The sequence below is a fragment of the Charadrius vociferus genome, unplaced genomic scaffold, assembly GCF_000708025.1.
Source record: "Charadrius vociferus isolate BGI_N301 unplaced genomic scaffold, ASM70802v2 scaffold311, whole genome shotgun sequence".
In the NCBI taxonomy this organism is placed as follows: domain Eukaryota; kingdom Metazoa; phylum Chordata; class Aves; order Charadriiformes; family Charadriidae; genus Charadrius; species Charadrius vociferus.
Genome location: NW_009646965.1, coordinates 3,064,616 through 3,084,430, shown reverse-complemented (window position 1 = coordinate 3,084,430; position 19,815 = coordinate 3,064,616). Strand labels below are relative to the sequence as shown.

Below are 19,815 nucleotides of genomic sequence, written 5' to 3'. Positions count from 1 at the left end.
TTGTTCATGCATAGTTGCTATCAAGAAGTTTAAATGTCAGACCAAGGTAAAGCTTTGCCAGCAGTAAATTACTTTGGCCTTATTCCAGAATGGTGCCATGAGGGGAGATTTGCAATAATTTACCAATGTGGCAAGAGAGTTCCTCAGAGTATTACATGTGATTTTCTGTGATCTGTTCCAAAAAAGTTTCTTCGTTTGTGTCTATTACAATTGAACTTACTCTCGACTTTAACTACAGTAACAAAACAGATATTTTGACTGCAAATTTCGCCTGCACTTCAAAAACTTAACTGTTTCACTTGTTATACCATGTTTATTTGTAAACATAGGTTTACAAACATTTGTAGGGCTAGAAAACATTTCTGTTAGAAATACTACAGATTGTGAGCAGTGCATAGTTCAGAAAGAGGAAGCGTGAAATGTGAATGCTGATAGTTTGAGGAAATATAAATTAGAGTGGCTACAAACTGTAGTATCCATATTACAACTAACTGTGGGCCTAACTTCTAACGTTGGATGCTGCAATAGAAATTTTGCTCTGTGTGTGGTTTTGGTTTTCTTATTTTTTTAGAAAAGTAGGATAGAGTGATGGGGTAGTTTGAGCCATCTGGCTAGCTGACTGAGAAACACGGCTTCTGCAGGTGTGCACTGTGCATACTAATGGGGCTAGTGTTGAACATTAAAAAAATCCATAAATTTGCTTTGATAGTTTGCTTTTCTAGGTAAGCCTTAATTCACTTTCAGTGGAAAGTATGTAGCTGAAGCTTTCTGTCCTGATTTTTTTCTTTTTGTACAGCTGTACTGAAGGCCAGTGGACAATATGGTACTGCATATCCATTTGACGTCTAACCCCACAATGACTGTTCTGTTTGGGACACTTATGAGATCTTGAAATATGATGCAATATAACTCTTCAAATAATAGAGTGAGTGTACACATAGGTCCCCTTTAGAGGGACAAGTAACTTCTCTCTTTTTCTTCCTGTGGGGCACGGAGAAGCAAGACTGTAATCTCACTGGCATGAATTATTTAATATCCATTCGGAGGTTTTGAATGGTGTATCCCAAATGAGTAGCATGGCAGAACCTGATCATCAGAGTTAGACGACACTGAAATGGGTTCACAGTCTTTGTCTCCCTGTATTATAGAATGAGAATGCCTTTAAGCATTTAAAATTATTTACAAGTAACAGCTATTTCCACGGAGTATAAAATATCAACCATTTAAAAATGAGGTCTTGTTGTCAAATCCTAATCCTTTTACCTACTTAGGCAGTGTTTTTATATTAGCAACAACTGTTACTACAGCATAAAACATTAAGGAATTCATGCAGTTCTTATCGAGTCCCAATTTATCGATGATACTAAAAACTGATTAATTTGCATTTTGTTAAACCTAGGTTTCAAACTATCTCAGTACGTATGTGACAGATAACACTGACCAGTGTTCCTGCTACTGAATACCTGGAAGAAAAAGCTTGAACACCATTAAGTCCAGGAAAGTACTACTTTTTACATAATCAAAAAACAGTTTGACTGCATCCTTTAATTACAAGTGCAACCATTCCATGCTCAGAAATAGTTTAGATTAAAAACTAGATTTAAAAATATAGACTCTGAAGGAGAAAAAAGCACCCAGTGTTTTCAGTGTATTCAGAGTTGGGCGTGGAGGCAAGTTCCCTCTGGTAATACAGTATTTTCTTTGCTGGGTGTTCATCATAATGTAATACTGTTTTCTGAATTTTACCCTAAATAAAAGTAGTACACTGAATATTGAGGCTAAGCCTGTGGACACAGAAAATAAGTCTTTAAAGTTACTTTACCTGAGGTGCTGGAGAGCTTGCCTTTATCTGTGCTCATGGAAAAATATGGGAGAAGTTTTAATGCAGTACTTTTCTGGTTGATAAGTATAGGAGTCTGGAGCAAGTGGGTACTTTGGAGAAACACAGCTACCATAGCTATGTTCTGTAATTTCTTAATTACTTTGTACCTCTATATTTTTAAGGTACCGAGATGTTTGGAACTGCTGACAGCATTCCAATTGCAGTCTTCCCACTTACATAATTTATGCTATGTAATTTTAGCTCTAAATATTTGATTGCTCTGAAATTCTCTTATCAAATGGGAGCATACCTTCTTGATTTTTACCTCCCTTAAAAAAGCCATTAGAATTCCTAGCAGTTTGTACTGGGTGTTGGCAACAAGTATATCTGAGTTAATGAGGCATATGACTTCAATTTAGGTATAGGAAGGATAAATGTAATTCAGTATCGTATAAAAAGCATCAGGAATCAGAGAGAGCCTGTCAGTAGATAAAGTTAAATGAAGAAAAAGTCCAGTAGTGGAAATTAAATTTACACTATATAATTTTTTACTACCTTGCTTTTGTATTTATTACCAGTTTGATGTAAACTTTGCATCTAAAATGTGGTTGAGTTCTGTGAGGTGTCATTTATTATAAAGGGCTTACACTGATGGTTATATTTTTTTAAAAATAAGACAATAATCTCAAAATATGCAAATGCTGCTTAACAGAAACCAAAGCTCTGAACAAGCAGTACGGGTTTACTTGTCTCATGTTTTGCAGCTGTAATCTAAATAAAAAATAATTTAAATTTGTAAAGTACTACAACATATATCAATATATTTAAATATTTCACACCAAGCATACGTATTTCTCCAAGCTTTGTTTTATAACTGCTGGTATTATAGTTTCCCCGTTTTGTTAGGAAGTCACCATTAAAAGATCCAAATTGTTTTATACTTTTTTGGAAGGCAAAACTGGAGTTTTAAGTATGGCACCTTGTGTTGCATAGTTAAACTGAATTTTCCTTGGTTCAGTAGAAATCTGGACAGAGACTCAGAACTGGGTCTTGGGTAACGTCAGTTTGATCTGACCTTTTATAAGCATTGTAGTTGTCACAATTTTCAGTGTCCTTTGCCCCCCTGGGTGAAAAAGGTCTTCTCTGTCATGCAGGATACTTGCATGCATTTTCAAAGAAAGTTTCTTTTAAAGCCATGTGGTTTATCTGAGAGGCAGTTTTGCTTGTGAAAATACAATATTCTCTTCCCACACAGGCTAACAGTTTACTCTTGGAATTTCCAGATGCAGTGCTTTTGTGTAAGAAAACAGAGTACCTTGTGAGGAAATTTTAAGGGGCTAATGGTGATCCCTGGTAGCTGTAGTGATCTGTTTGACAATCACCTGCACTGTGATGGATATGAGAAGAATTTAAGATGACACTAAATTCTTTGTCCCTGATGTCTTTAAATAAACACCAGTTCTTGCGGGGGTTGTTTTTCCCTAGTGACAAGATAGTCCTCTCAGTGAAGTGTGTGTGTGTGTGTACAAGGACTTCTCTTGTTTTACTATGATAACACTGAAGAACCAAAACTAGGAAGATTTTCTGAGAGTTAAATGCATCTTTTCTGTGATTGATTTTGCAGTGCAACACAATAATTTCGCTAGGAGTCTTCATGTTGCCCTTAAAGGTCAATTAATAATGTTCAGATCTTGGATATTTTCAGTAAAGCTTCATATATGTTGAAATGAAAATAGGCATAACCTGGAAGGAAATAACTGCTGAGAAACTAAGAAGCCAACATTTTATTCCTCTTTAATTAATTATTTTATTCTAAATATGAAATTATTTTAAAGCCACAGGTTTTAGTCACTGTACCTCAGAGGATTTCTTGGTGTGGTTTTAATCGTATTTATCTTACTCTGAACACTTACAGGCTTGGTCTACAGAGTGATCATTTTTTCAGTGTTTGTACTTTACTTTGTTATAAATGTTGACTAAAATGTGCTACAAGTAGAATAAGTATCATCAGATGAAGCTGCTCAGTTGTGTTTTAATGTCTCATACAGCATCAAGAAGTCAAAGATCATTGTGTAACTGGGTTGTACGTGCTTTTTGAAATTACCATCATGGCCAAAATAGATGTAAAAGACATGCACAAGCATTGAAATTATAGCTTTTTATAATATTACCGTCTGTAATAGAACATTGTAGTCTGCCCATCCCTTTTTTAATAGTTTCATTATGTTCCTAAAATAGTGGAGGTAATCGGATGATTGCATTGTTTAAATAGGCAAACGCATCACAGTAGTAGTGCGTAACGTTCAGGCTATTTAAACAACTATTCTCTGTATCTAGCATATTAATTCTTATCAGCACATTTAGGTTTTCTTTTCTTTCTTATGCAGAGAACGAATGAGTGGGTATAATTTAGAATTATTTTTATGTTCATATTTGAATCCTGACAGTTTGATAAGGCTCAGGATTTGGGAAATGACGTGCATTTAATTTCTATTTAGTTGTTTTGCGCTGTGATACTGAGTAAGAGTGAAATATTAGGTACCTCACTTGCCTTTAGTTGATTTCAAAATTACTTTGAGGTCTATAGGGGAAGATGCTGTATTAAATCTCCCTAATAGTTTTATAAACTGCTTATTTGCATTAATAACAATATACATAATCAATCAGCAAAGACAGAGAGCAAAGCAGGATGTTTATAGCCAAACCAGATAAACAGATGGGTGATTTTTTTTTTTTTTTGAGTAGATTACAGTAGTCAGGGCAAGCAAACAACTAATATTTTTTTAAGAGCTGTCGAACCTTCTCCTACTGATTTGCTTGTCAGAGTGTAGCAGGTTTTTATGGATAAGAAGTATATACTTGTGAATCCTTTGCTATGCAGCTTCTCTGGCCTTTCCTACCTGTTGATGATGATTTAGCATAACACATTTGCAGTAATAAAGATGCTGATCTGTTGATTTCTGCATTTTTACATGGTCTGTGGTTAATTTAATAAATTCTGTAGCTCTTTGTTTAGATAATTTTACTTCATCTAGACGGTCTTATCATGCTTCTGCTTCTTAAATGCATTTGCCTTGCACCAGTTACTAACACAGGTGGCCGTTCAGCTCAAGAAATAGAGATTGATTACTCACGAGGAATAAGCGTCCTTGCTGTAGTTCTGAAGCTGGAATCACTGACACATTGTAAGAATAATTGGTCATTCTTTTTTTGTCCTGTTGAAAACTACTTAGACATTTTAATCAATTTTCAAAAGCTGCTAAGGTTTTAGCTTCACCTGGAGTCACATAACGGAAGGAAGGGGACCAGAACTAACTGACAGGTACATGTCTCCAGGTGGAAGGTGAGCTGTAGAAATATCCAATAAATTATATTTTTGTTAATATAGGCTTTTATTTATACCAGGATCTTAAAATTGCAGCAAAAGGCACCTATGAATGCTTAGCTCTAATTAGTAGGGGAATAAGGTCTGCAGTGAAGTACCAATTTATACTTTAGATGTGTCGGGTCTGTTTTATAACATTAATCCAAATTAAATGTATTTAATGGGCCATATGGTGCTCTTTATTTTCTCAAATTTGTAATATAAACCTGTAACATGATGCTGAAAACCTAAATGAGCTCCAGAGAAATAAAATTATTCAATTACGAATAGCATGCGTGTCCTTGCACTGACATGAACCACTCCTTGATTACCGTCTAACCACATGGATTGCTTTCCTTCCAGTCTAAAGGGACGGCTTGATTGACACAGTGGAGACCAGCCTGAGCAGCTGAGTCATCCAAGTTTTATCCTATAATGTGTGTTTTACTGTAAGACTAACCAGCTGAAGAAATGTAGTTTGCCTGCTCTACAACAGGGAGTTAGTTCTTACAGAGCGTGTTGCTGATAATTTATTCTAGGTGCATTTTTAAAGTTCGAGAGGGTTTTTGTTTTCTCTACATAAAAGCTAACATTTAAAGAATCATTAAGTAGGACCTGACTGCAGCTGGTGAAGTAAAGCATATCAATTAAACTTTTTTTCCAAACTGGGAACTCACAAATCGTTTTTGCTTATAGGAAAGTAAGATTCTCTGGATTGTCAAAATTAAAATTAATCAAATCGTTAAGTATAAAGAGGGGTTTTGTGAATGACACCATCTTAGCTTTAAACATGCAAAAATAGCAGACCCGTTGGTGGGGGGGGGAAAGGAAAGGGAAAGCAGAATGCCAAAGTGTTTGAAGAAGTTTAAAATGCTTTTAAAACCTGTGTTTCTGGCCATTGGCATTGGTGTAATCTTCTCCCCCACCCCTGTCAATTCTGTGGCCCACATCCCTTAGTATTCTTTTACTTAGGAGTGACCTTCATTGCCTAGCAGCAGGAATTTTTCCAAAGGCAGTCTTTCATCTGTGTTGTGCATTGATGCCTACTTGTCGTGCAGTAAGGATCAGGCATTCTGCGGCCAAGCATGGAAGCTGTCCTGCTTGTCATAAATTGCATTTACAATTTTGGGAGACGATCTTTTCCTGGTTTTCTGACTGCTGCATATTGAAAGAAAGTTGAGATGGTGCTTGTATGTTTTGGTAGGTACGTTTTGTTTCACATGATACAAGAGCAGTATTTCCAGTTGATTGACTAGGTGCACTTTGAAGTTAATTTCTGTGTCAGAAACAGTAGCGTCTTCAGTGCAGACAGATCAAACAAAGATGTAGGATGCATCTTCTAGGTAAGGATGAGGAGGGAAAGAAATTAAAGCAGCAACTACTACCATAGCCGATATGGGTGGTTAATAGTCCCATAAACAGGTATTTGTAGGTACGGCTTCAGTTATGTGTCTAGCTGCTGGGTTTAATGCTATAAATGCAGTTGGTATTAGACTTAATTGGTGTTACTTTTACCTGCAAAACAATAATTATAATAAATACAAAGCTAAGCTGCCTGGACATTGACAAGCAAATCTGTATAGATAAAGGAACTCCATTCAGTCATGTAAAGAAAAAAGTTCGATCCCATTTGAGGTTTGATGTACTTTCTTCCTACAGATGCTGATCTAGTAGGATACAGCTTTCCCCTGTGTCTTGTTTAAGTCTGTGTGAATGCCTTTCAACATCTCAAATGTCATTAGACAACTGTATTTAGGCAAGCAAACAGCCTAAAATGCCCCGCCGCCTAATTACTCCCATCTCGTCTCCCATTATTCCCTTGCCTCCCATCATTCTCCTGCATGGTAAGACTATCTCATTTTTGCATCTTGCTCCAGGAAATCACTCCTCAATTTCTTTTCTTATAACTGTAAGAGAGGAAGAGGCTTGCTTTGCTGATTCTTTCGACTTCTTACTGCTTTGATTTGTTATTGTATGTGAAATATATGGCGTGTTGTATGGTGGGCTGTTCTTCTTGCATTGGCTAAGTTAATAGCTTGCCTGTTAGTTTACCACACTTCATGGGAAAGTTTTATTAATTGTAGTACATTACTATTCTTTATCTTAAAGTCCAGTAATTTTGAGAAACATTTAATTTGTTTAATGAATGCAAAACACACTACATGAACTTTGCAGTCATTGCCAAAGACTTGAAGAATGCTGATGTTGTAGAGTCTGCATAACAATAAAAATAAATTGGAAGAGAACATTAACTTGCACACAAAGCATTCTCCCATATTAGTGCAGTGTTAAATATTTATTGTTGAATTAATCATTATCAGGGACTTGTGGCAGAACAGTGGAAGTTGAACAAAGCAGTTAAACACTTAAGATGCTAGCGCTAATGAATTGAACATTGCTGTCATAAAAATATAAATTGTATACCATGAGGGATGGTGATGTAAAAAACGAAAAGTACCGTATCTCATTATACTCCTAACCGAATATTTAAACATTTCATATGTAAAATTTCATACATAAAAAATATTTAATTGTTGCTATAGTGAGGAAAAAAGTAACAGATTGTTTTTGAATCATTCAAATGGAATGCAGTAAAGTGTTTTCTGGGGGACAGTGCTGGCTAAAAGTCAAGCTTGGATTTCTGAAAAAGACAGGCATCTCTTTTTTCAGTTCCTGGTATGCTACCAGAAATGGGCGTTGGTGTGTATTCAGAATTAACAGACTCTACCGTCATTTCCACCTCTTAGAAACAATACAGAAATGGGAAAAATATCAAAATACTCTGTTAATTAGCTGTGTCCCTGCAGTATCTATAACCTTGATTGCTTTTTTTTTTTTTTTTGTGAAACCTAATCTGCTTAGTAGATGACAATAATGATCCAGCTTTCTATGTTCTTGATACTTAGTTGATAATTTGGGGGTATAGGTGAGATGACACTAATGGAAAGTCCCTTCAAACTTCATTTGTACAGTTACACCAGTTAACTTTCACATATTAGATTGGAATTTTCTAGTGGTTTTCGCTGTGTGAAATGTTATTCATTGCATGAAACCTTGTTTTCCTTTTCTATTACCCTCTGAAAATCCCCTAACAAATTCTAGGTATGAATACATGGGAGTTGATGAAAGGTTAATGTTCACTAAGGAGAGTGAAAGGTATAAAGATCTAGATTCACAAGGTAAAAAATGTACATTTATTTCCCTGCTTCATTTCCTTACATCTGTGAGGTATATATTAAGATTTTGATTGTTCTTACCGTGTTTCAAGATATCCCTTCTGTTGATTATTTCTTGAAAATTAATTCTGGATAGTCACAATAGTTACATAATTTCTTAACTGGAGTAGATGCAAGTAGCATTCGCCTTGAAGAGCTTTGCTGCCATTGTGTTTAATGAGGGCTAGGAGCACGTCTTCTTAGAAAGACAAGATCCTTCCATGTAGTATGTGGCTTGCTTATGGATCATTGACTCTTCAGCTGTTTGTCTTTTCTGATACTGAATTGTTTTGCCCAACAGTTTTATTGGTATTAATTTTGTCATTTAACTTAGTGATTTCCTTTCGTAGGTAACGCTGGGGTGTTTTTTCTCAATTCACAGATTTTCCTATTTGAAGCCAAAAGTTGTATTTCAATCATTCAGTAAGCTTTTAAACATTAAAAGAAGAACAGACTACTCATCATTTATGAAACCTGACCAGATGCATTGGGCAGTATGAGGAAGTTAGGAGATAGTCTAATCTACACTGCAGTATAGTTCACTGTGTGGTACTTAAACATCTTAGGATTCAACATATTAGGAAAAAATTCTTCACCGAAAGGGTGAACAAATACCAGGGAAAGAACAGGCTGCCCAGGGAAGTGTTGGGATCGCCATCCCTGGAGGTATTTAAAAGACAAGTAGATGTGGTGCCTAGAGATGTCGTTTAGTGGTGGCTTTGGCAGTGTTAGGTTGATGGTTGGACTCGATGAGCTTAAAGGTCCCTTCCAACCTAGACAATTCTATGATTCTGTGATCTTATAATTCCTGAAAGGAGCAACCACTTAACAATGGATCTTCTGTGCATATATATGCCTAAAATTATAAACATACGTTTATGTGCGGACGTGTGCTATGCAGTGTTTTTGACTGGGAAAGATTGTAGAAGATAAAGTGTGGTTATTTAAAACCAACTTTTGAAATGAGTATACGGTTTGGGCTTCTGCTGTTTCTGTTGTAGCTTTAGATTTTTAAAAAACAAATTTACTGACTTTCTTGAGACTGGATAGCAGGTGGATTTGTATGTCTTTGAACAGCCACACTGTGATGTTGTCTTCTCAATGTGATTGAAACTTTCTCAAGAATGTTGTAAAGGGGGAGTGAAACACGGGAACAAAAGTTGTAATTAAAGGGTTGCCTTCAAGTTTAAAAAATTTAAAAAAATAATCTCTTAATCCAAATCTAAAAAATCCCCCAAAAGTTCTGATTTAAACTTTTGCCTGCAATGTTCTAACAACTATGACTTACAAATGATACCTAAGATTAATGCTACGTTAATGTTTAATTTTTATTATGCTTTTTTTCTTGCCATACTGTGGAGAGCTAGGATTTTGGCTGCTGTAAATCATGTTGCTCCATGGATATCTTTATAAAGGGGATAGTAGTTACTAGAGGTTGACTGCACGTACAGAAGGGATCTTTTGTTTCTGTTCTGACTATAACTCTCAATCTTTTTGGACAGACATTGCACAACTGTGAAGGTATGTAACAATGGCAGGAGCAGAAACATTTAGCAAACGAGAATGATATAGCCACCTTTCAAAAATACTTATGAAATGGAAGCTATTACTTGAAGGTATTTTGAAGTAGTTTTCTGTGAGAACTTGCAGCCCTTATTTATACTGGGTAATATGCAATTGCATTCTTCATAGCACTGAAGTGAAACTGTGAAGCAATAATTATGCTAATTTAAATATGGAAAATACCATGATTTGTGTCTTTCTGACTCTTAAAATATTTTCCTGCTAACCCCAGGAACTTCAATGCACAGAATCTGGTGTATTTTAGTATTAAAGGAGAACTAATCTTACACTGTTCTTGTAGCAAGCTAGTAATTTAGTAGGGAGGTCTGAGGAAGTTATGTTATACTATACAAACTGTTAGCTAAATGTAAATAATCTCTTGTACTTCAGCTTCTTAACATTCTTAAAAGAAACCTAAGTAGCTTATTTGCTATAATAGATGTTGAAAGCCTTTGTGCCTGCTGGTTATTAAGTGTTTAATTACCTGATGTGTTTGAAAGCTACACTAGTGTGTGGCACTCAGTCTTGGGCTTGTTTTCCAGTTTTCGTCTTCTATTTATTGCAATTCTGTTGCTAAGATTTCACCATTAAATACTTATGTGAAAGAAATACAAACATGTGACTGACTAGAATTGTTTTAAGCAGTTTACCCAGAAAATGAGTGTTTATATACTTTCAGCCTTTTAATTGTTTTTCTCTTAACCCCTACTCTGCAATTGCAGGAAATTCTTTACAGTGTTTCATAGATATCTTGAATATGATTATCTGATTCAGCTTTTTGCTGTTAGTGAGCATGCTATTAACTGAATAAAGAATTGATTCCTTAGTAGCCATTGAAGATCTCAGAACGTGCTTCCAAAAGGTACCATGATGACCTCTAATCTCCTGCCCAGTGTGGGACATTTCACATGCCTACCAAAGGCTTGTCTTGCCCCTCGTACTGTTTCAATTAGATATGACCGTGTAAATGAAACATTGATATGAGTTGTTAAGAGTCTGGTTGCAAGTAAGTAAGTAGAATTTTGGTTTGTGTTTGTTTTTCAGAGCCAGAGCTTCAACTGTGTGGAAAAGGCAAAATGTCCAGGATCTAATGTGAGTTCTGTGCAGATACAGGGAGATTCAGATTATTTCATCAACCATCTTGGAGTACCTGCCACCCAGTTTTCTTATGAGGACATCAGAACATCAGAGGTAGTTATGAATAAAAACAGAGAAACTGAAAATAGCAGAAAGATAGAATTAGATTTTCTCAGGTTATGTCCTTACATGACAAGCGCGTTGTTGTGGAAGGTTATCCCCTGTAAGTGTTTTAGATCTTCAGAGGATTGCCACAGAGCTTCAAAGTGACTGATTTTATAGGGGTGTGGCATTTGAACAAGCGGGTACGTGATTAGAACAAATGAAAAGCAAAAAAAAAAAAAAGATTGACATTATGTTAAAAATGTTAATATTGCCAATAATATTATAGGTTACATATTATCTAGCCCGACTTTTCAGACTGCTTTCAACATTGAGGAAACGAGCTTTGATGCGTATTTTTTTCCTGCGCAGTAGGATGAGAGAGCCTTCAAAATGAATTTTATATCCCTTTTCATATTGTGGGCAAAATATTTCTCTAGTATGTATGTTGGTTGTAAACATCTATATGCTTGATTGGAGTCTTCAAAACACCGCGTTCTTTTTCAGTGCATTGTCCTCTGCAAGGTAAGTGGAAGGAAGAGGTATGTTACGCTGTTTGGGGACCCGGTTGGAATTGGACACAGATAAACTGTTAGGAAAGTTTGTCCTTCCTCAGCCTTCATTATTGTAGGTTATATTTGCACCTGGACAGCTCAAACTTACCCTCAGTTGGTCAGCTGAGGGTCAGGAAGCCTGGCTTCAGTTACTTCAAAATACAGTGGTCGTGAGGAAAGGTGTGTGTTGTAAATGTAACAATGCATTGACTTCATATTCTCCTCATTTCTCTTCTTGCGCTGTGCTTATCTACATATGCACACATCTTTCCAAGTTCAACAACAAAGCTGAAGCTGAGTTGAAGTGGAATGCTTCCTGGCTCTGCAGGCTAATATGCTTCTATTTCACAAATGTAAAACAAAAGAGAAATATGCCAAATATTGGGGCATTGTTGTGATATTGTTGTGTAAATTAAAATAGATTAAGTGAAGAAATTATATAAACAAGGAGACTTCTGTTTCTAAACATCACTGCACCTATTAGGCAAAGTATTCTATTTCAGATTAAACACAAGGCAAAGGCTGTAAGGAAAATGTGAAGGCAGATCTATGAGTGCAATGTTCAAATTTCTGTTGTCACTTAGCAGCTATTCCACATAGTTTTCATTCCAGATCTGTGTACGCAGGATCTACAGAGCATGAAAAAGAATCTGCAGATTTCAGTATATCAAAATAATAAGTATTTCCCAGCAACATTTACAATATGAACACTGAAGGTTCCCTTGGCTATTGTCTGTTTCAGTCCTACCGAAGTTATTCCTCGTGTTCAGTTAGCTTTGCAGATGGGCAATTTTGTCTCTCAAAATGACTCAGCAATGTAATTAAAATAATAAAAAAATTTCCTATTTGCTTAAATGACACAGCAAATTTGATTCTCTGTTGCAAACTCAGCTTTTGTCCTTCTTGCAAAATCATTTCCTGGAAATGAACTTGTGCTAAGTGTAATCTGCTGTCTTGAAGTTGATGTACTGCATGTCTCAGACTTTAGGAGATCTTGACCCCATGAGATCTATTTCATGTGAGAAATAAATCTGCTTAGCAAAATGTGTAAATTTCTGTTGAAAAGAGGATTAATTTTTTCTTAAAAGTGAATTTACACAGAATGATTAAATTTGGATTATTTGCTATATTTTTGTTATTACTATACTGGTTATTAACAATGCTTCAAAACATAGGCTTATTGTCTCTCCTAGTTTGCCATATTCTATGAGATGAGCAACCTGTTTATTCTTTACTGTTTATTGCAGTTGTTTATTAGGGATTCTGTTTATTGTATCAAACACAGATAGTACAGGCAGACAGAAATTAGAACAAATGAAAAGCAAAAAAAAAATGGACGTTATGTTAAAAATGTTAATATTGCTGATAATATTATAGATTACATATTATCTAACTATTCTGGGTTTGCAGGTCTCTTAATAAACATTGTAGGAATTTCTCTTGTGGAGGTTAGTGACTGAAAGTAATCCGTGGGATTGCAGGTAGGGATTTTTGCTTGTTTGTTTCCAAGCCAGTCAACTTTTTAAACTATGCCTCAGCTTTGTCAGCTTCTTTGCAAAACAAGGCTTGGATTTGGGAAAAGAGATTTCAGAAACGGGATGTTTTCACGAGCTTTTGTAGACTATAATTTTACAGAGTTGGTTTCTTCTGCTATCTCTTTCACTGCTGTGACCTACTCAGGAAATTCTCTTCTTTGGGAATATACATTAGTTGTTTATTTTATCCACCTGTCAGACAGTATTCAGTGTCACATAAAACCGATGCTATTCCATGCTCAAAACCCCCTGTTTTAGAGTAAAAAAAGCCCAAGACAACCTGTTTTAGAGTAGAAGAGCCCAAGACCTGTGCCTTGTAGCCTGCCTACAGAGCAGCAGTTGTAGGTCAGCTTTAGAAATGCATTTCTTACACAGCCCGTGTAATGACAGTCCTCAGAGAAGGTTGTAAAAGCTTTTCATAGGCAGGGACCTAAGGAGTAAATAAGAGGAAATAAAAACTGTAAGAGGAAACATTCATACCAGAAGAGTAAGTAAAACTATCATGTTTGAAATTATCTAATACAGTGAACCACAGTCCCAGGGACATTAAATCTGCATCGCAAATGCCTGTGGTCAGATCTGTGAACTAGTAAAGTACAATCTAAGTATTCATCCACTAGTATAAAAATGCACTGAGCGAAATGCAGCTCATTTATTTACTAGCAGAAAACATGCAGCATTTTGGTCTGCCAGTAAGAAGTAAACTTAGAAGAATTTCTCAAGTGGAAAAACCCCATAATATTAACCCAATGTCCAAGGATTCTCTTGCAATTGCTGAAGAAAGCCTTCCTCTCTTCCTAACCTCTGGTGCACTGGTTTTACCTCCACGTGAGGGTCATGTTTAATGTATTAGGAGAAAGGCTGATCAGCTTTTCCTCATACTGCAGATTCTGTTACACAGAGGAGGAGTCATGCTGTTCAAGTTATTGATTAATTTACATCCAAGTGACCACGTAGAGCCTCCAGAGAGAGAAGTAATGTTGATGTCAAATCTGAGTTTCTCTGCTACTGAAAGACCATGATCATAAGTCTATTAGTCCTCACCTCAGTAGAGGATAGTATTAGAAACATCTTCACGTAGCTTTACATCAAGAAAGAGCAGCATAAAGTAAAAGAGGTCTTACATCACACACTTGTCTTTGTTACTCTCTGTATTGCAATAGGAGCTAGGTATCAGTGGAAGTACTCAATCGTATGATTGTTGGTACATCAGGAATAACAAATTGGAGCAAGGGAGTAAATTCTGGTTTGGTTTTTTTCATGTGTGGACCATTTCTGTGCCCTTGAAAATATGAGTCGTGTTTGTATGACAATGTATTTTCAAACTAATAAATGGTCCATAATGATAGAAAATACAATGGACAAAACTATGGTTTTGGATTTGTCACTGTGCATCATGATTCTGCTTAGCATCTTAGATGTAAATACTTCACCTGTGGTGTTTTTATTTTGTAAACAACATTACTGAAGCTCAACTCTTGGTTACTTGGTTACTCTCGGAGGGGGGGGTTGTCCCATTACTTTTTAGCTGCAATAGACACATCACCTGTTGTGGAAAAGATGTAACGTAAAACGTAAGGTGTTTACACAGCTGTTGGTTATAGAGGTAGCGATTTCAGGCAGTATATACTGAGAAGGGCTAAATGTGCGGGGATGTATTTTGGTAAGGGCTGCTCCTGCATGCTTATGGTAGCAGTTCTATGAGGCTGGTGTCCTCAAATAGGGTGTTAGTTGTGGAGGAGGAGAGGCAGATTCCACAAGATCACTGAAACTCTGAGGCAAAAATTAAGGGCTGTTTTCTAATCCTGTTCTTCAGTGGCCTCATCAAACATGGAAAGGAGAAGAGAGATTTTACTATGCCAAGACTATGTGTGTCAGTACATACAGAGGTATATGGAAAGAGAACACGGGAGTCTTCCATAGTGTTGTAACTGCTGAGTGGCCTCAGTCCTTCAAATAACTTTATGCTGATTGTCTTAAAACAGATTAATGTTAATTTTATGTCTTAAAATGTACCACATGTGTGTCTTAAAATATAACACAGCGTTTGCAGTAGGGTGTCAAGGCTGTTTCCAGCCTTCTCCAGAAACTTGCTTGGCATAAATCCTACCTTTCATTTTTACAGTGCATTTATTATATAAAAATATAACAAGTGGACCAACAGCATGGAAAATTTTGTGGAGTTACCTCTTTCTAGCCATAGTTTTACCTGTCAGAGAGACTCAGAACCTCCTCTTTTAACCCTCTCCTTTCTCTTATTTCTCTTTTATTTCTTTAAGCTTTGCTTTGTTTTTCTTTTCGTATGAGCATCATCTTATGTCATTTTCCCTCTTCTCAGTGGCGCACCTTAAAAATGTAGTTTGCTCTTCCGGAGACAACATTTTAATCTGATGGCCACGCTTGCCTTTTTACCTTCATGAAAGGAGACAGAGGAAAGTAGCTTTTAAAAGATCTGTATTTGCAGGAGAAAAGAACCAACCCCATAGTTGCAAGTTAATGCATTTTGATTATGTCTTTCTTAGTACAGTTTATAGGATAGTTGTTGAAATACTGGAGCATAAGTAAATCACAGAGACTGAGAAAAATAGCCTTGCTATGACAGCCTAACATTTGGCTACAAGAGAAAATATAATCTGCATTTGCCATGGTTTCAGTTAGAGATTTGATTGTTTCTTCAGCATTGTAAATCAAACAACATTAAACTGCTCAACATTTTGAAGCCATTCCAATCACTTGCAAAGTTAAGCTGGTACAGGAGTCCTTTGAGCTTTTTTCAAGATGGAAATAGACTGTTACTATCTATTTCTATGTCACTGTAGTCGGCAGTTTCATGAGGAATCCAATTGTTCAAATTATAGCTAGATGATTTCCTATGTTATCTATGTATTATTCATTCTTCTCAGTGCATTCTATTACATAATGATTCCTATCTGATAACACGGAATTTTAAATCCTTTCTGTGATAACGTGGTAGGTTACATCAATGTTAGCATTATCATTTTGTTTTGAGAAAAAACAAGTTACTGCACATTATTAAAAAAACCCCAAAACCTACCATCTTTTTTTGTTGTTTATTGATGGACACATATTTAGCATGAAATATTTTATGGTAGCTGTCCAAGTTTGGGTATGCAGGGCTTACAGAACATTTACTTTTACACCTAGACCATAAAAGTTGTTTTCCGTATCTTCGCTCAAACTTAAGTACAGGCAAGAAGTATAAAAATTACCTGTCACATTATTCACAGGCTAGACCAAGATAGTGTAATACCATGGACCACTAAGCTAATTTAGAAGAAAAATGAAAAGAGGTTTCTTTATAGAAGGCATTTGTATGTAATATATGTAGAAGAGTTTAGAATTTTGACAGTTTGAGATTGTATCCTCTTTAGAGAGAATGCATAATGATTTTTATTTCTGTTGAAATATGCATAACTTTTTGAAGGTAACTTTCAACTTTCATTAGAGCCCTTAAAAGTGATTTTCACCCACACTGATGTAATACAGAGGCTACTAAATCTTAACTCTTCAATGAATGTGGCTTCTCAGTTGTTTTTATCATCTGCCTCTGCTTCGTCCCTTCCCCCCATCCTTCCCTTTTTTCTTCCTTTTTTATCACTCTTTGGGGAAACTTTCTGCAGTTTCTTGATTTCAGTATTTACATGCTTAGACTGACACATCGTGCACTTCTTTCAAAGGAAATCAAAAGCTTTCCAAGTTTTCTTTGTTATGAGAAAAGAAACAGAGAAGCTGTCCTTGATGGAGAGAACCTCGGGTCTAGTTTACCGAAAAATAACTCCCATGTTGCATGCTGCTTTTATCTCTTTCGTGTGCTCATGTTAGTGCAGAGAGAGGACTTGGGCGGCGTGAAATGCTCCTCAGTGCATCTGGCTTTTGTTTTTTTTAAAAGTGAATGGGAAACTGGTATTTACACCAATTTTTGTCTGTGTAGGAACAGCATGGAATTTCTGTAAGTTGTGGGGTTCTGGTGTCAGTGATTGAGAGCCCCGTTTTAATCATGTGTTACGGAGACCTTCAGCTGCTGTTTCATTTCTTGGTTGTGTTTAGTTTTTTTTGTCAGGGTAAGATTTTGCACTGACCATTTTCATAGAAACTGAACATGATGCATAGAAATCAGGGTGGCATGGGGAAGTTTTGGGTGTTGGCCATCTGTAAAGAGATGCCTGGACTCTATCCAGGCAGCCCGACTGGCCACGCTGGGACCTTCCCGTGAACGTCTTTGTCCCACTGATGACTGGGAGATTCTGTTTCCTACCATTATTGATTCACTGGTGTACTGAGTTGGTTCCAGTTATGACCTTGACATGGTGTTTACATTGTTTAATTTTAGTTCAGTGAAAGTGTCTTAAGTAATTAGCTTCTGTCAGAAGTTTAATTTACTTTAAGTGGAACTTGTAGGAAGCATTTGGAGGGTTTTTTTTGTTTTCAAATTTGCAACTGCCTTGTCAAGCATTGCAGCATAGGTAATTCAGTAGTGTAGTTGATGGCCACTGGCTCTGTTACCGCATGAAGAGCTCCATTACCATTATAACCTCCCGCACACTGTTTCTTAGATTTCACAAAACAAAACAAAATAAAGTTAATTTCTGCCTACTGGTGAGCTATTACCATTTCTCTGGCTGCCAGAATTTATTGAAAGCTACTGTTTCTTTGAAAGAACAGCTCTCTGTCTCTGTATCTCTGATACAGAATAGACTGGATGTCAACAAAGCTGAAAACAACCAGTGAACCATTTGCAAACTCTGGAAGGACAGATAATCCCCAGTGACAAACACAACCTCTGTCTTCTGGCTACAATGTCTGGGCTGCAGCTTGCCTGGGAATGTAACGTGTAATGTGAAGCACCTGGGTGTATTGTGAACAAACTCTGTAAATTTCTGACCAATGGTCTCTTACCTTCTCTCTTAGCAAAGTTCTTGTCAAGGATTATTTATATAGGTTATACATGTTTATAAAAACACACACTTTATTTTTAGATGCATATATATAAAATCAAGGTGGCCTTATGGAAAGCAGCAAAGTCTGTGTGTAATTTTGTCAGCATATTCTGGGTAAAGTGAGAAGTTTAACTCCACAAAAACAGCCTTGTACCTGTGTGCCTATCTCTAAAGCAAACGTGAGTTGTCTCATTATGATATCCTTTATTGAGAGCCATGTTTGTATCACTATGTAGTTCACTGGTCAAACAGTTACAGTGCTTAAAGTCAGTCTTTTATGTTCTGAGGTTTCAGATCTCTATATTCCTAATGTGGTTATCTCAACATTTTTCATCAGATCATTAATCTCACTGTTACTCTGTATCCAGATACTTCTGGTATGTTCTCCAGTCCCTTTCCAGACAGGAAAGAGTTAGTTACTGTCTTGAGATTTCGGATTGACTGCTTGGCTTATCTACAGCAGACCAGGCTCTTCTGGTCAATTTTATGCTGTTTTTCTTCTGTTATTATTTATGTCCTCCTGCATTAGGTGTCATCCAGTACCAATTAATTTATCAGATCCAAGTATATTTATCTGCATGGCTCCCATCCTTCTCTATTTTACTCCTCCTCCCCTTTCTTACTGGTATATGTTAAATTTTTTAAGGAAATACACAGCTGGTAGCTGCCCATGGGGAGTTACGGGAGGAGTTTCATGCATGTATGAAAAAATTGAAGTACTAGCATGCTGAGAATACCAGAAATTCTTTGCAAAGGAGCAAATGTGTATCAGCCTCAGAATGGCAGGTTGCTTGGAAACCCAGGATTTCCTTTTTCTAATCTGTCTCTGGAGAGTTTGCTGTTGCATTTGCTGCTGGGAGTTTTTATGAACTTTGTAGTAGAACTTTATGGTCAACACGGTGTAGCAATGGGAGTTAGATGTGTCAAGGTGAAGACAGAGGTTTCATTTTTGTTCATGGACAAGTGATGAACTGCCAGTGTGTAAGCAAATACAGTTTGAACAGTCCCTAGTAGATTGTCTTGGGACTACTTGTGAAGGTAGGTCCAAACCACAGCTGCTTGTGTGTCTTGCCTTTCTCACTCATGGGCTATACTGTCTTTATAATAGCTATGCTTTTGTTTACTTATACTATATTTCTTCTGACCAACATGTTTTCTCTTTTCTGTCCGTCTTTAGTGTAAATTCGTGCTTTTTAATTTCTCGGTATATTCAGGGGTTACTCAATGTGGTACTCACCAGTACTACATTAATACATCAGTCCGTCTGTTCGCTTGGATGCTAAGTTAGTTGAATTTGGTAGAGAGGGCATGCTGAAATTGTTAAGGTTAATGACTCAGTGTTTTACAAGACATAATACATTTGATGTTCAATTGATTGCTTGACTTGTTTTATTGAATAATATGAATATTTAGCTACTTAATTTCAGGGAAGGGCATCTTTGTTATTCCATTATGTTAGTGAAACTGATGACGTCCTCATCAGTTGGATACATTGCTTTGCTCCAAAAGAATCTGTTTGGTCTCACAATTCCTAGTGCTTTTATGTCCCAAACATTCCGTGGTTCGTCGAGGACAGGAAAATTCTTATCCTAAACCTGCTGTACAGTGAAAAAATTGCACAGCTT

The 19,815-nt window shown here is 36.5% G+C and overlaps 1 protein-coding gene across 1 annotated transcript in view; it reads left to right on the top strand.

Moving 5' to 3' along the window:
- The window catches only part of NAALADL2 (N-acetylated alpha-linked acidic dipeptidase-like 2), a 272,257-nt gene that overhangs the window by 177,681 nt on the left and 74,761 nt on the right, over positions 1–19,815 (top strand). Inside the window, exon 9 of the mRNA XM_009895320.1 lies at positions 11,009–11,155. Within this exon, the coding sequence (XP_009893622.1) occupies positions 11,009–11,155 (147 nt within the window). The remainder of the gene's footprint in view (positions 1–11,008; positions 11,156–19,815) is intronic.